The sequence below is a fragment of the Trichomycterus rosablanca genome, chromosome 17 (genome assembly GCF_030014385.1).
Source record: "Trichomycterus rosablanca isolate fTriRos1 chromosome 17, fTriRos1.hap1, whole genome shotgun sequence".
Classification (NCBI taxonomy): domain Eukaryota; kingdom Metazoa; phylum Chordata; class Actinopteri; order Siluriformes; family Trichomycteridae; genus Trichomycterus; species Trichomycterus rosablanca.
The window spans coordinates 12,675,050-12,688,199 of NC_086004.1; the positions used below are offsets into that span (position 1 = coordinate 12,675,050).

Here is a 13,150-nt window from a genome sequence, read left to right on the forward strand (position 1 = left end):
GACTAAAACAAGTATCATAAACAGACAAGAGTGGCAGCATTGTAACCATCAAAACTATTAACATGATCCTACCTGCTGTGCATATCAGCAGCGTTATCAGTTCATGTCCTACCTGACTTTTTGGGAGCGGCACGGTGGCTTAGTGGGTAGCACTGTCGCCTCACAGCAAGAAGGTCCTGGGTTCAATCCCCAGGCGGGTCCGCGTCCTTTCTGTGTGGAGTTTGCATGTTCTCCCCGTGTCCACGTGGGTTTCCCCCGGGTTCTCCGGTGTCCTCCCACAGTCCAAAGACGTGCAAGTGAGGGGAACTGGAGATCAAGTTGTACATGACTGTGTTCGATATAACCTTGTGAATTAATGAATCTTGTGTAACGAGTAACTCCTGTGTCTGTCATGAATGTAACAAAAGAGTGTAAAACATGACATTAAAATCCTAATAAACAAACAAACCTGAGTTTTTGCTGCGTGGCAAATAAAGCTTCCAAAAAAGGGGCGTTGTTTCCAATTTGTGCAGTTTTTAAAGTGAACCTACACAAATTTTTAAATCGGACACCTGTCAATAGCAATCCCAATTAATTACTGAAAGGCAGTCTATAAATAGTAACCAGGAGGACACACTTCCTTAGACGTTAACGATATAGGCCAGCAGCAATGGTTATGGATAAATATGTAGGTATTTATTTATTAGGATTTTAATGTCATGTTTTACACACTTTGGTTACATTCATGACAGAACGGGTGTCTCTAATTCACCTCACTGCATGTTTTTGGACTGTGGGAGGAAACCGGAGCTCCTAAAGGAAACCCACACAGACATGGGGAGAACATGCAGACTCCACACAGAAAGGGCCCGGACCTTACCTTAAATATATAGGTAAATTACAACGACATTTCGGTCAGGGCCAGTGGGGATGCACAAAAAGGACACTGCTTTAACCAGCTAGGTGAAGGGCTGTGTCTCAATACGCACATATAATGGTCCAAAGCTAATTTAGCACACTATTTACTATATGAATACTTCTTTGCTCCATGTTCAGCCAGATACAGTGAGTTTCATACTGATAAGTAATTATGTGAACGTGATGCTTCTTGTCCATTTCATTTGTTGTATATTCAATCAGGTCTGTATGTAAACATCTGACCGGGATTCATCTGACCCTGGATCTAGCGGAATTTACCACTGTGCCATCTGGGCACCCACTGTAATATGATCTTTATCTAATTCACAATTACCTTTCTGGTGTTTCTGTGATGACAGTTTTGTCCAGTACACTCTGACTGGTATTCAGGCCGAAGTTGGCGAACGAGTGCGACATTGCATTCGCTTCCTTCCCTCTGCCCTCGGTGCACTTCTTCTCCCTTTCCGCTAGACCGTAGGATAGACCATCTAGAGCTGGGTTGAGGGAGCGTGACACGTATGCGTCGGCCGACTGTGGACGTCTGAGCGGTGAGACAGGGCAGGGTGAAAATCTGGCGAGGATCGGTGCAAGCAGGTCAGTATAAACTGGTCTTGCTGGTTTTGCCAGTCGGTCCACGTGGATATTGAGGTTCTTCTGCTCGAAGGCGCAAGCGAAAGCAGCAGATGCGAGGTTTCTCATCCAGGAGATCAGGCTCAAGTCGGGCTCGTCGCAGCCGTTGCCTGACAACACATCGATGCCCAGCAGCACCTCGGCCTCGCCGATCTCCTCGCCTGTGGCCTTGCTTTGGCAGAACTCCACACAGCACTCATACAGCACACCCTTGACGAGCAGCTGAAAGAGGCGGTCCGAGCCGGCCCGAAAGCCGGCCTCGCTGAGCTTGCGGTCGGCTGGAATGAACTCGGCAACCATGGTGCACGCTTCGTCGAAGCAGCGTACGCGTCCTGTGCTCGGGTTCCACTCCTTGAACTCGACGTGGTGTGTGAGCTGAGGCAGCGTGAGCAGTAGGCACAGCTTGCTGTAGGTGTCCTTGGATGGGCTTAACTCCTCCAGACAATGCAGACACTTCACTGCCTCCTGCATGGTCAGCTCCAGCTGAGGACGTAATGGGGAAAGAAGTCATTAAAGAGGCTTGATGAGAAAAGGACAGCACTGACATGATTCTGTCTGTTTCATATATTTTTGACTACACTGATGCCATTGGTAGACTGGGTGTCAGCAACAGAGTTGACCCTCACCTCTAGTCACAACTTGTGAGGAGTTTTGCATGTCATTGTTTCCATGTGAGCTTTTCAGGGTATTTTAGCCAACTATGTGCGTGTATATGACTGTGTGACAGTTTTCAATGCATCCCAAAAAAGTTAGGACAGGAGCATTTTTACCACTGTGCTAGATCACATGTTCTTTTAACAACACTTAATTCTCTCCTCCTGCAGGACTCATGATTTTTTTAAAGCTAAGTTATTTGACATTTTTCCATCATGTAAGTGTTTAGCTGTTAAAATATATAGGCTTTGAAATATTGATTTGCGGGTGGCGCGGTGGCTCAGTGGGTAGCACCGTCGCCTCACAGCTAGAAGGTCCTGGGTTCTATCCCCAGGCGGGGCAGTCTAGGTCCTTTCTGTGAGGAGTTTGCATGTTCTCTGCGTGGGTTTCCTCCGGGAGCTCCGATTTCCTCCCACAGTCCAAAAACAGGCAGTCAGGTTATTTGGAGACACTGTGTTATCCTGTAGGTGAATGGGTATGTATGTGTATGTGCGTCTTCCCTGCGATGGACTGGCGCCCCGTCCAGGGTGTTACTGTGTGCCTTGCACCCATTGAAAAGCTGAGATAGGCTCCAGCACCACCGTGAGTGAGTGGATATTGATTTGAGGGCGGCACGGCGGGTAGCTCTCAGCAAGAAGGTCCTGGGTTCAATCCCTAGGGCCCCCCCAGGGAGGTCCTGGTCCTTTCTGTGCAGAGTTAGCGTGGGTTTCCTCCGGGAGCTCCGGTTTCCTCCCACAGTCCAAAAACATGCAGTCAGGTTAATTGGAGACACTGAATTGCCCAATAGGTGAATGGGTGTGTTTGTGTGTGTGTGTGTGTGTGTGTGTCTTGCCTGCGATGGACTGGCGCCCCGTTCAGGGTGTTACTGTGTGCCTTGCACCCATTGAAAAGCTGGGATAGTTTTGTTTTGTATCCTGAACCTGTACAATGTTTTTACTGACCAAATTAATGTAATTTTGGAAATCTAAACAAACTTACAATTTGATGCCTGCAACACAATCAAGACAAAATTCCTGATGCAGTGATGGATTGTGTTAAATGACAATGGTTTTCCCAAGTACTCCTAAGCCTATGTGACTATACTTATCACAGTAGCACAACAGGTTTCAAAGGCCACATACATTTAACAGTGGATATGGTCCTTGCCCTACATGAACTGAGATTTCTATGGATTCCCTGCATCTTTTCCCAATATTATGTATGGTAAATGAAAAAGATCCTAAATTATTTGCAATCTTGCAGTAAGAAATGTTCTTATTGAACTGGCTGACAATTCTTTCATTAAGTTTGACACAAAGTTAGTAAGCCACAAAGACTGGCAAAGACTGATTCTTTGTCAGATCCTCCTTTTATACCCAATCATGATACCCTCACCTGTTACCAATTTACCTGCTTATTGTGGAACGTTTTAAAATTGTGTTATTCCGCCCCTGTTTTTTTGCAGGCATCAAATTGAAAATATCTTCATAAATACAAGATATTAATCAATATTTAAATAAAGGTTCAACAGTATTAACAAATAAAAAATCTTGTTTTTATGGGGTTTATATATATGGACATCCCTGAAAAGGAAAAATAAACTCACATTTAGTTGATCATCTGATGCAGATATGGCATTATTCACACAGAGCGCTTCCAGAAACTTCTGTTTGAGAATGATGTATTGAAACCTTTAGTGACAAGAAAAGTAACACAAACATCAATATGACACTAAAACACATAGGTCAGGTGAGGATTAGGACTGAAAACTCTTGTGCACTAGTTAAATGAATTCCCATCACCTCTTTCTGTCAAATTTTTCCATGAACTCCAGTGGCTGAATAAACTGAAGAACCTCATCCCATTGGCCATCCAATATCAGTTGCCTTGTAAGCAAGGGAAACAGCCAATAAGTAAGAACGCACATACCAGTGTCACAATAACAAACAATGAACTGGCAACCTTTGGGTAATTTCAAGCATATATGCCTTTGATCGGTCAGTGTAACACAGTTCCACAAAATAAAAATATCGGCCAATTATAAACACTAATAAAGTAATAATGAAAACAAACATAATAAAGCGTAATAGTGTGCTTTTATTAAGTCAATCAAGTCTTGTGCTTATTTAAAACTGAGCAAGGTAATCACAGATTAAGAGCATTGTAACTACTAGTATAAGATTCTTAACAACAGGTGTGTCCCAGAGCATGAGCCTTACCTGAGGAACAACATGTCATCGGAGTAAAGTCCATTAATAACACCGCTCTCTTTTTCCAGTGCTAGCATGCTGATATGGAGCTTTCTGCAGTTGAGGAAATCCAGGATGAGCTTGAGGATCTCTGCCTCCTTGATGTTAATTGTCTCTTCTGCAGTCATGGTGTCCAATTCCTACTAAAATAAGTGGGCAAAACATGTCATCTTACATTCATTTACTGAAACTGCATGACACTTTTTAATTAGCAGTTCAGCTATTTCAGTCATAACCACTGCTTAAAGCTAAATAAAGTTAAGTGTACATCCATAAAATCTTCACTGATATTAAATATTTTAAACGTAGTTTAAAACTGATAAAGTAGTGCATGCACTGGCCTTAGAATTTTAGAAAAAGAAACAGTATTTAATATATTTACATTAGCTTCATACATTTACTTTCATTTCATTGGCATCAAATGCTTTATTCTGATCAGTCACGTGGGACCAGACAAGGCTGGTATACCCTGGACAGGGTGGCAATCCACCGCAGTGTTTTAGTTAATCCCCCCAGACATAGCCAATTATGTCTGTGAAGACACCCGACTTATAGCTTTGCTGAGATTCAAACCCAGATCTCAGCTGTGGTAGGCTAGCATAACAGATCACTGTGACACAACAAACAACGTAACCTTTTACATTTTGGAATACATTTACTATGTTAAAATAGTACACTATACACTGCATTTACTTGTCTATACTGCCCTACTAAGGCAGAAGGAGGTAATTAAACTTGGTAATGTCTATATTTTTCTTTTAGATATACAGTGTATCACAAAAGTGAGTACACCCCTCACATTTCTGCAAATATTTCATTATATCTTTTCATGGGACAACACTATAGACATGAAACTTGGATATAATTTAGAGTAGTCAGTGTACAGCTTGTATAGCAGTGTAGATTTACTGTCTTCTGAAAATAACTCAACACACACCCATTAATGTCTAAATAGCTGGCAACATAAGTGAGTACACCCCACAGTGAACATGTCCAAATTGTGCCCAAATGTGTCGTTGTCCCTCCCTGGTGTCATTTGTCAAGGTCCCAGGTGTAAATGGGGAGCAGGGCTGTTAAATTTGGTGTTTTGGGTACAATTCTCTCATACTGGCCACTGGATATTCAACATGGCACCTCATGGCAAAGAACTCTCTGAGGATGTGAGAAATAGAATTGTTGCTCTCCACAAAGATGGCCTGGGCTATAAGAAGATTGCTAACACCCTGAAACTGAGCTACAGCATGGTGGCCAAGGTCATACAGCGGTTTTCCAGGACAGGTTCCACTCGGAACAGGCTTCGCCAGGGTCGACCAAAGAAGTTGAGTCCACGTGTTCGGCGTCATATCCAGAGGTTGGCTTTAAAAAATAGACACATGAGTGCTGCCAGCATTGCTGCAGAGGTTGAAGACGTGGGAGGTCAGCCTGTCAGTGCTCAGACCATACGCCGCACACTGCATCAACTCGGTCTGCATGGTCGTCATCCCAGAAGGAAGCTGACGCACAACAAAGCCAGCAAACAGTTTGCTGAAGACAAGCAGTCCAAGAACATGGATGACTGGAATGCCCTGTGGTCTGACGAGACCAAGATAAACTTGTTTGGCTCAGATGGTGTCCAGCATGTGTGGCGGCACCCTGGTGAGAAGTACCAAGACAACTGTATCTTGCCTACAGTCAAGCATGGTGGTGGTAGCATCATGGTCTTGGGCTGCATGAGTGTTGCTGGCACTGGGGAGCTGCAGTTCATTGAGGGCAACATGAATTCCAACATGTACTGTGACATTCTGAAACAGAGCATGATCCCCTCCCTTCGAAAACTGTTTTCCAACAGGATAACGACCCCAAACACAACCTCCAAGATGACAACTGCCTTGCTGAGGAAGCTGAAGGTAAAGGTGATGGACTAAACCCAATTGAGCACCTGTGGCGCATCCTCAAGTGGAAGGTGGAGGAGTTCAAGGTGTCTAACATCCACCAGCTCCGTGATGTCATCATGGAGGAGTGGAAGAGGATTCCAGTAGCAACCTGTGCAGCTCTGGTATATATATACATTAGGGCTGTCGAAGTTAACGCGATAATAACGCATTAACGCAATCTCAATTTAACGCGATTAAGATAAATAGTGCCATTAACGCAAATTCTAGTTCATGTTGACACTTGACTGGTAGAACAAACGTTTTAATGTCGGACATGTCACCGTTTTTCATTTGCGGTTTGTTAACAAAATGTAAAAGAGCGTCGTAGCATTTGCACTTGCATAATAAAGAAATAAATACACGCTATATTCACAAGTTGTCGGAACACTTTATTAACTTAATCTGTTACGGTAAAGAATACCGGACAGCTGAGTCAAGCACGTTGTCCATGAACTATGGAAGCCCCAAAGGGTCAAAACACACTCACTTCGTGTAGAAACGTCCATCAAACCATTGGATAGTATAACTGCCTAGTATGTGAGTGAATAAAACTCCCTTACAGTTTTCTCTTGTCCCAGCAGTTTTTAACATAAGTACATTTAGCATAAAATGTGTTCACCATTTTAATGTTAACATTTCACTTAAAAATCCTTGTTTTCTATAACATTTACACAGATTTTTTTTAATGCGATTAATCGCGATTAACTATATGAAATTCTGAGATTAATCGCGATTAACAAATTTAATCGTTTGACAGCCCTATTAATTATGTTTAAAATTAAAGAAAACCCAAGCAGTTAGAGGTTAGGGGCCTTGCTCAGGGGCCTAACAGTGACATTATGGTAATAGTGGACTTTTCGATAACTTGTCCAGTACAACAGCTACCGCCGTCTTAACATCTCATTTCATAAACGCAGTCAGCCTTGATTCATGTGTCCTCAGACTGTAATACCTCTATTCAGGGTGTATTCCAGCCTTGCACTCATAGTAGCTCCAGACTTACCTCGACCCTGACTTGAAAACATATTTATTTACTCAGGCTTTTGATTAGTCTTTCCAAACTAGGGGTGTGTGGCTCCGTTCCTAGAGGTCTGGGTGTTGGTCTCGGGCTGCGTCCTGGGGCCGGAGCTGCCCACCCCGAATATAGACAAAGGTGCAGAGCTTGGGGGTTCTTGGTCATAGAAAGTTGTGGTGATCAGGGATGTTGGGTTGCTGTCATTTTGCCTCTCTTGTCCGATCACTCAGGTTTGATGACGGTGGGGCAGGTGGGTGCTGATGTCCTATGAAAGCCTTCGTGACTTTGTTACCTGCTCGTTCTCTTTTTTAGTTATGCTGTAATAATTAGGGGTGCCGGAGTCTCATGCTGCTCTCTGCAAAACTGACATTTTACTCTTCACATTTTAACTACATCTTCTGTTGTTTGTTTGTTTATTAGGATTTTAACATCATGTTTTACACTTTTGGTTACATTCATGACAGGTTTATCAGTTTACAAGGTTATATCGAACACAGTCATTGACAATTTAGTGTCTCCAATTCACCTAACTTGCACGTCTTTGGACTGTGGGAGGAAACCGGAGCACCCGGCGGAAACCCCACGTGGACACGGGGAGAACATGCAAACTCCACACAGAAAGGACCCGGGCCGCCCCACCTGGGGATCGAACCCAGGACCTTCTTGCTGTGAGGCGACAGTGCTAATATTTTCTGTTGTTTTAACCTGAGGTGGTTCTGACGGAAACCTGTTTACCCACCAGAGGTCGAAGACTGCAAGTCGAGACTGCCATGCCAACTAGCTGCTCCTGCTAGATGTAATGGAAACCTGGAATGTTTGCACCAAAAAGGTCAAGAACTCACTACGGACTTTATCACAGACTGGACTGAATAATGAAGAACTCCAATGGTTTACATAATTATTTTGCTAGTTATAACTTTTAGTTTAATTTAATTCTGTGTTTGTATGAATTGTGTAAATCCTATTTATTCAATTTATCCTCCAGGCCACCCAAGGAGGATGAGGGTCCCTGCTGAGTCTCTTTCCCCTCAAGGTTTCTTCCTGTACAGTAGACCCTTGAGTTACGAACGGTTTACCATACAAACATTTTGGGTTACGAACGATCTTTTTCAACTTAACGTACAAACAAATTTCGAATTATGAACCGAAATTTGCGAAACACGTGACGTCACGAACAAGTCGACTCAGACCATCTCTCTCTCTCTCTCTCTCTCTCTCTCTCTCTCTCTCTCTCTCTCTCTCTCTCTCTCTCTCTCTCTCTCTCTCTCTCTCTCTCTCTCTCTCTATATATATATATATATATATATATATATATATATATATATATATATATATATATATATATATATATATATATATATATATATATATATATATATATATATACAGTGTATCACAAAAGTGAGTACACCCCTCACATTTCTGCAAATATTTCATTATATCTTTTCATGGGACAACACTATAGACATGAAACTTGGACATAACTTAGAGTAGTCAGTGTACATCTTGTATAGCAGTGTAGATTTACTGTCTTCTGAAAATAACTCAACACACAGCCATTAATGTCTAAATAGCTGGCAACATAAGTGAGTACACCCCACAGTGAACATGTCCAAATTGTGCCCAAATGTGTCGTTGTCCCTCCCTGGTGTCATGTGTCAAGGTCCCAGGTGTAAATGGGGAGCAGGGCTGTTAAATTTGGTGTTTTGGGTACAATTCTCTCATACTGGCCACTGGATATTCAACATGGCACCTCATGGCAAAGAACTCTCTGAGGATGTGATAAATAGAATTGTTGCTCTCCACAAAGATGGCCTGGGCTATAAGAAGATTGCTAACACCCTGAAACTGAGCTACAGCATGGTGGCCAAGGTCATACAGCGGTTTTCCAGGACAGGTTCCACTCGGAACAGGCTTCGCCAGGGTCGACCAAAGAAGTTGAGTCCACGTGTTCGGCGTCATATCCAGAGGTTGGCTTTAAAAAATAGACACATGAGTGCTGCCAGCATTGCTGCAGAGGTTGAAGATGTGGGAGGTCAGCCTGTCAGTGCTCAGACCATACGCCGCACACTGCATCAACTCGGTCTGCATGGTCGTCATCCCAGAAGGAAGCTGACGCACAAGAAAGCCCGCAAACAGTTTGCTGAAGACAAGCAGTCCAAGAACATGGATTACTGGAATGCCCTGTGGTCTGACGAGACCAAGATAAACTTGTTTGGCTCAGATGGTGTCCAGCATGTGTGGCGGCACCCTGGTGAGAAGTACCAAGACAACTGTATCTTGCCTACAGTCAAGCATGGTGGTGGTAGCATCATGGTCTTGGGCTGCATGAGTGTTGCTGGCACTGGGGAGCTGCAGTTCATTGAGGGAAACATGAATTCCAACATGTACTGTGACATTCTGAAACAGAGCATGATCCCCTCCCTTCGAAAACTGGGCCTCATGGCAGTTTTCCAACAGGATAACGACCCCAAACACAACCTCCAAGATGACAACTGCCTTGCTGAGGAAGCTGAAGGTAAAGGTGATGGACTAAACCCAATTGAGCACCTGTGGCGCATCCTCAAGTGGAAGGTGGAGGAGTTCAAGGTGTCTAACATCCACCAGCTCCGTGATGTCATCATGGAGGAGTGGAAGAGGATTCCAGTAGCAACCTGTGCAGCTCTGGTGAATTCCATGCCCAGGAGGGTTAAGGCAGTGCTGGATAATAATGGTGGTCACACAAAATATTGACACTTTGGGCACAATTTGGACATGTTCACTGTGGGGTGTATTCACTTATGTTGCCAGCTATTTAGACATTAATGGCTGTGTGTTGAGTTATTTTCAGAAGACAGTAAATCTACACTGCTATACAAGTTGTACACTGACTACTCTAAGTTATATCCAAGTTTTATTTCTATAGTGTTGTCCCATGAAATGATATAATAAAATATTTGCAGAAATGTGAGGGGTGTACTCACTTTTGTGATACACTGTATATAGTGGGGAAAATAAGTATTTGATCCCCTGCTAATTTTGTAAGTTTACCCCCTTACAAAGACTTGAACAGTCTATAATTTTTATGGAAGGTTTATTTTAACAGAGAGAGACAGAATATCAACAAAAAATCCAGAAATAAAACATTAAATAAAAGTTATAAATTAATTTGTATTTAATTAAGGGAAATAAGTATTTGATCCCCTACCAACCAGCAAGAATTCTGACCCCCACAGACCGGTTATGTGCCCATGAGGCACACAAATTAGTCCTGTCCCTGTATAAAAGACTCCTGTCACAGAATCAGTTTCTTCCGTTCAAATCTCTCGACCACCATGGGCAAGACCAAAGAGCTATCAAAGGACGTCAGGGACAAGATTGTAGACCTGCACAAGGCTGGAATGGGCTACAAGACCATCAGCAAGAAGCTTGGTGAGAAAGAGACCACTGTTGGTGCGATCATTCGAAAATGGAAGAAATACAAGATCACAGTCAATCACCCTCACTCTGGAGCTCCATGCAAGATCTCACCTGGTGGGGTAAGAATGATTCTGAGAAAGGTGAGGTCAGTCCAGAATTACACGGGAGGATCTTGTCAATGATCTTGATCTTAAATACAAATGAATTTATAACTTTTATTTAATGTTTTTTTTCTGGATTTTTTGTTGATATTCTGTCTCTCTCTGTTAAAATAAACCTTCCATAAAACTGTTCAAGTCTTTGTAAGGGGGTAAACATACAACTTCGGACAGCGGACGGTGTTTTTTTTGGTATTTTCTTTATATTTTGTAAAATTCTATATTAAAATGTCCCCAGAGAAGGTGCAGAGAAAGTGCAGTTTTTTGTTGTTGTATAATTATTCCTGCCAGTAGCTGTCACTGTGTATCAGACAGAGGGGACACTGAGTAAGAGAGAAGAAGGAAATTATTCTTTCGTGAAATTACACCTACAAAATACAACGCTGTTGAAAAAAAGAAGGAAATAATAGAGAAATATAAGAGTTATTGTTGTTTCTGGTAGATACAATGTATTATGGTGTATGGTACAGCACACGTACTGTACTGAAATGTGATGTGTGTGTTTATGTACAGTACTGTACTACTGTGTATTGTTGTTTATTACTGTTTATTACACTAATGTCTATTCTATAATTTAAGATTTAAGGGCAAATATACTTGTATTTATAACAAAAAAGAGCATTTAAGACATTAGAAAGGTTAGGTAAGGGGGTGGTTTGGGGGGTCTGCCACGAATTAATTCTATTTACATTATTTCTTATGGGAAAAATAGGTTTAACTAACGAACATTTTGACTGAAGAACAGCCCTTTGCGGCCGCTCAGGTGGCGCAGCGGTAAAGTACGCTAGCTCACCAGAGTTGGGGTTTCGAATACATCGTATCGAATCTCAGCTCTGCCTTTCCGAGCTGCATGAACAACGATTGTCTGTTGTTCAGGGTTAGAGGGTAAGAAAGTCGGATCATAGGTCCTCATAACTGGTGCGACTGCGACCCCTGCTGGCTGACTGATGGTGCCTGAACAGGGCTGAGGATTAATGCCGATGGGAGTGTGGCCCTCCGTACACAGTGCTCGTCAAGTGTATGAACTCGACTCGAATCTGTACTGGCTGTGCGTACCGGAGGGGGCGCATGTCATTTGAGAGGCGTCCTCAGTCAGCGGTGAAGGGTCGAATCAGTATAGAGGACACATTCAGACACGACTAGACTGGGGGATAAAAATTGGGATGTGGGATGTGGGATGTGGGATGGGGGGATGTGGGATGGGGGGATGTGGGATGGGGGGATGGGGGATGTGGGATGGGGGGATGTGGGATGGGGGGATGGGGGGGGGCAGCCCTTCGGAACCAATTAAACTTGTAAGTCAAGGGACCACTGTATTTTTAAGGGAGTTTTTCCTTGCCACTGTCGCCCTTGGCCTGCTCGACAGGGGTTTTTGGTCTGTTGGTCCTGGAGTCTGTAAAGTTGCTTTGAGACCATGTTTATTGTAAAAAGCGCTATACACATATATTTGACTGGAATAAAGCAGCTAGCGCATTGAACGTCTGAATATTTATTATTCGTATTTAGGTTGCCTTTAGTTGGAAAAAAACGTATTTTCTTATAGAAACTGTTAACTGCAACTAGTATGTTGGAATTGAATTAATTAATGTCAAATTTAACTGCTTTTGCTTCAGTGCCACTGCAGTTCACACTCGAACGTTTATAACAGCTCTGAGGTAACAAATTAAACAATTATTAGATTAAAAAGCGAGCCAGTGTGTAAAACACACACAGACATCAGTGTTAATACTTGTTTATAATTATTTTTCACAACGCGCTTGCTAGCTATCACAAAGCTAGCGGTGTTGTGTAGTGTTGTGCTGCAGTGGCGTTATTAAAAGCTTACCTGCTGATGCAGTGAGTTTGCTTCTCAGTGTACAGTGAGCAGTTTCTGTGTTCCAGTTACCTCAGCTTTCTACAGCAATAACGTTACCCGCGTTCGTTTGTCTAGGATAAGCTGCAGTATGGAAGGCCATTAGCGTCAAAACGTCTATAAACAAGCACACGCGTTTGTCTGGCTGTCCCCGCCCACCTGCTGAGTGAACGGCAATGGACTGTGTCAGAGCCGTAGATAGAGAGAGTTGCGACACTCCTTGTTCTCGCCGCCACGCGGTCACGTGGTTTATGTAGCTCTCCAATAGTTCCAAACAAACCCGGCGCTGTCATGTTCTCATATGGGACAGGCAGCAGTGAATGAAATATTAAACGCTAAATAATAAACATTTGTACAATTTCTGGGTATTTTCACCTACCTTTACATTTACTGCATCTGCTTTA

General features: G+C 43.0%; 1 protein-coding gene across 1 annotated transcript in view; it reads right to left on the reverse strand.

Moving 5' to 3' along the window:
* wdr47b (WD repeat domain 47b) overlaps nucleotides 1-12,850 on the reverse strand; it is a 32,171-nt gene extending 19,321 nt beyond the window's left edge. Inside the window, exons 1-5 of the mRNA XM_063013184.1 lie at nucleotides 12,720-12,850; nucleotides 4,380-4,552; nucleotides 3,963-4,046; nucleotides 3,767-3,851; nucleotides 1,232-2,010 (exon numbers count right to left, since the gene is read on the reverse strand). Of these exons, the coding sequence (XP_062869254.1) occupies nucleotides 1,232-2,010; nucleotides 3,767-3,851; nucleotides 3,963-4,046; nucleotides 4,380-4,537 (1,106 nt within the window). The 5' untranslated portion in view covers nucleotides 4,538-4,552; nucleotides 12,720-12,850. The remainder of the gene's footprint in view (nucleotides 1-1,231; nucleotides 2,011-3,766; nucleotides 3,852-3,962; nucleotides 4,047-4,379; nucleotides 4,553-12,719) is intronic.
* Nucleotides 12,851-13,150: the final 300 nt, after the last annotated feature.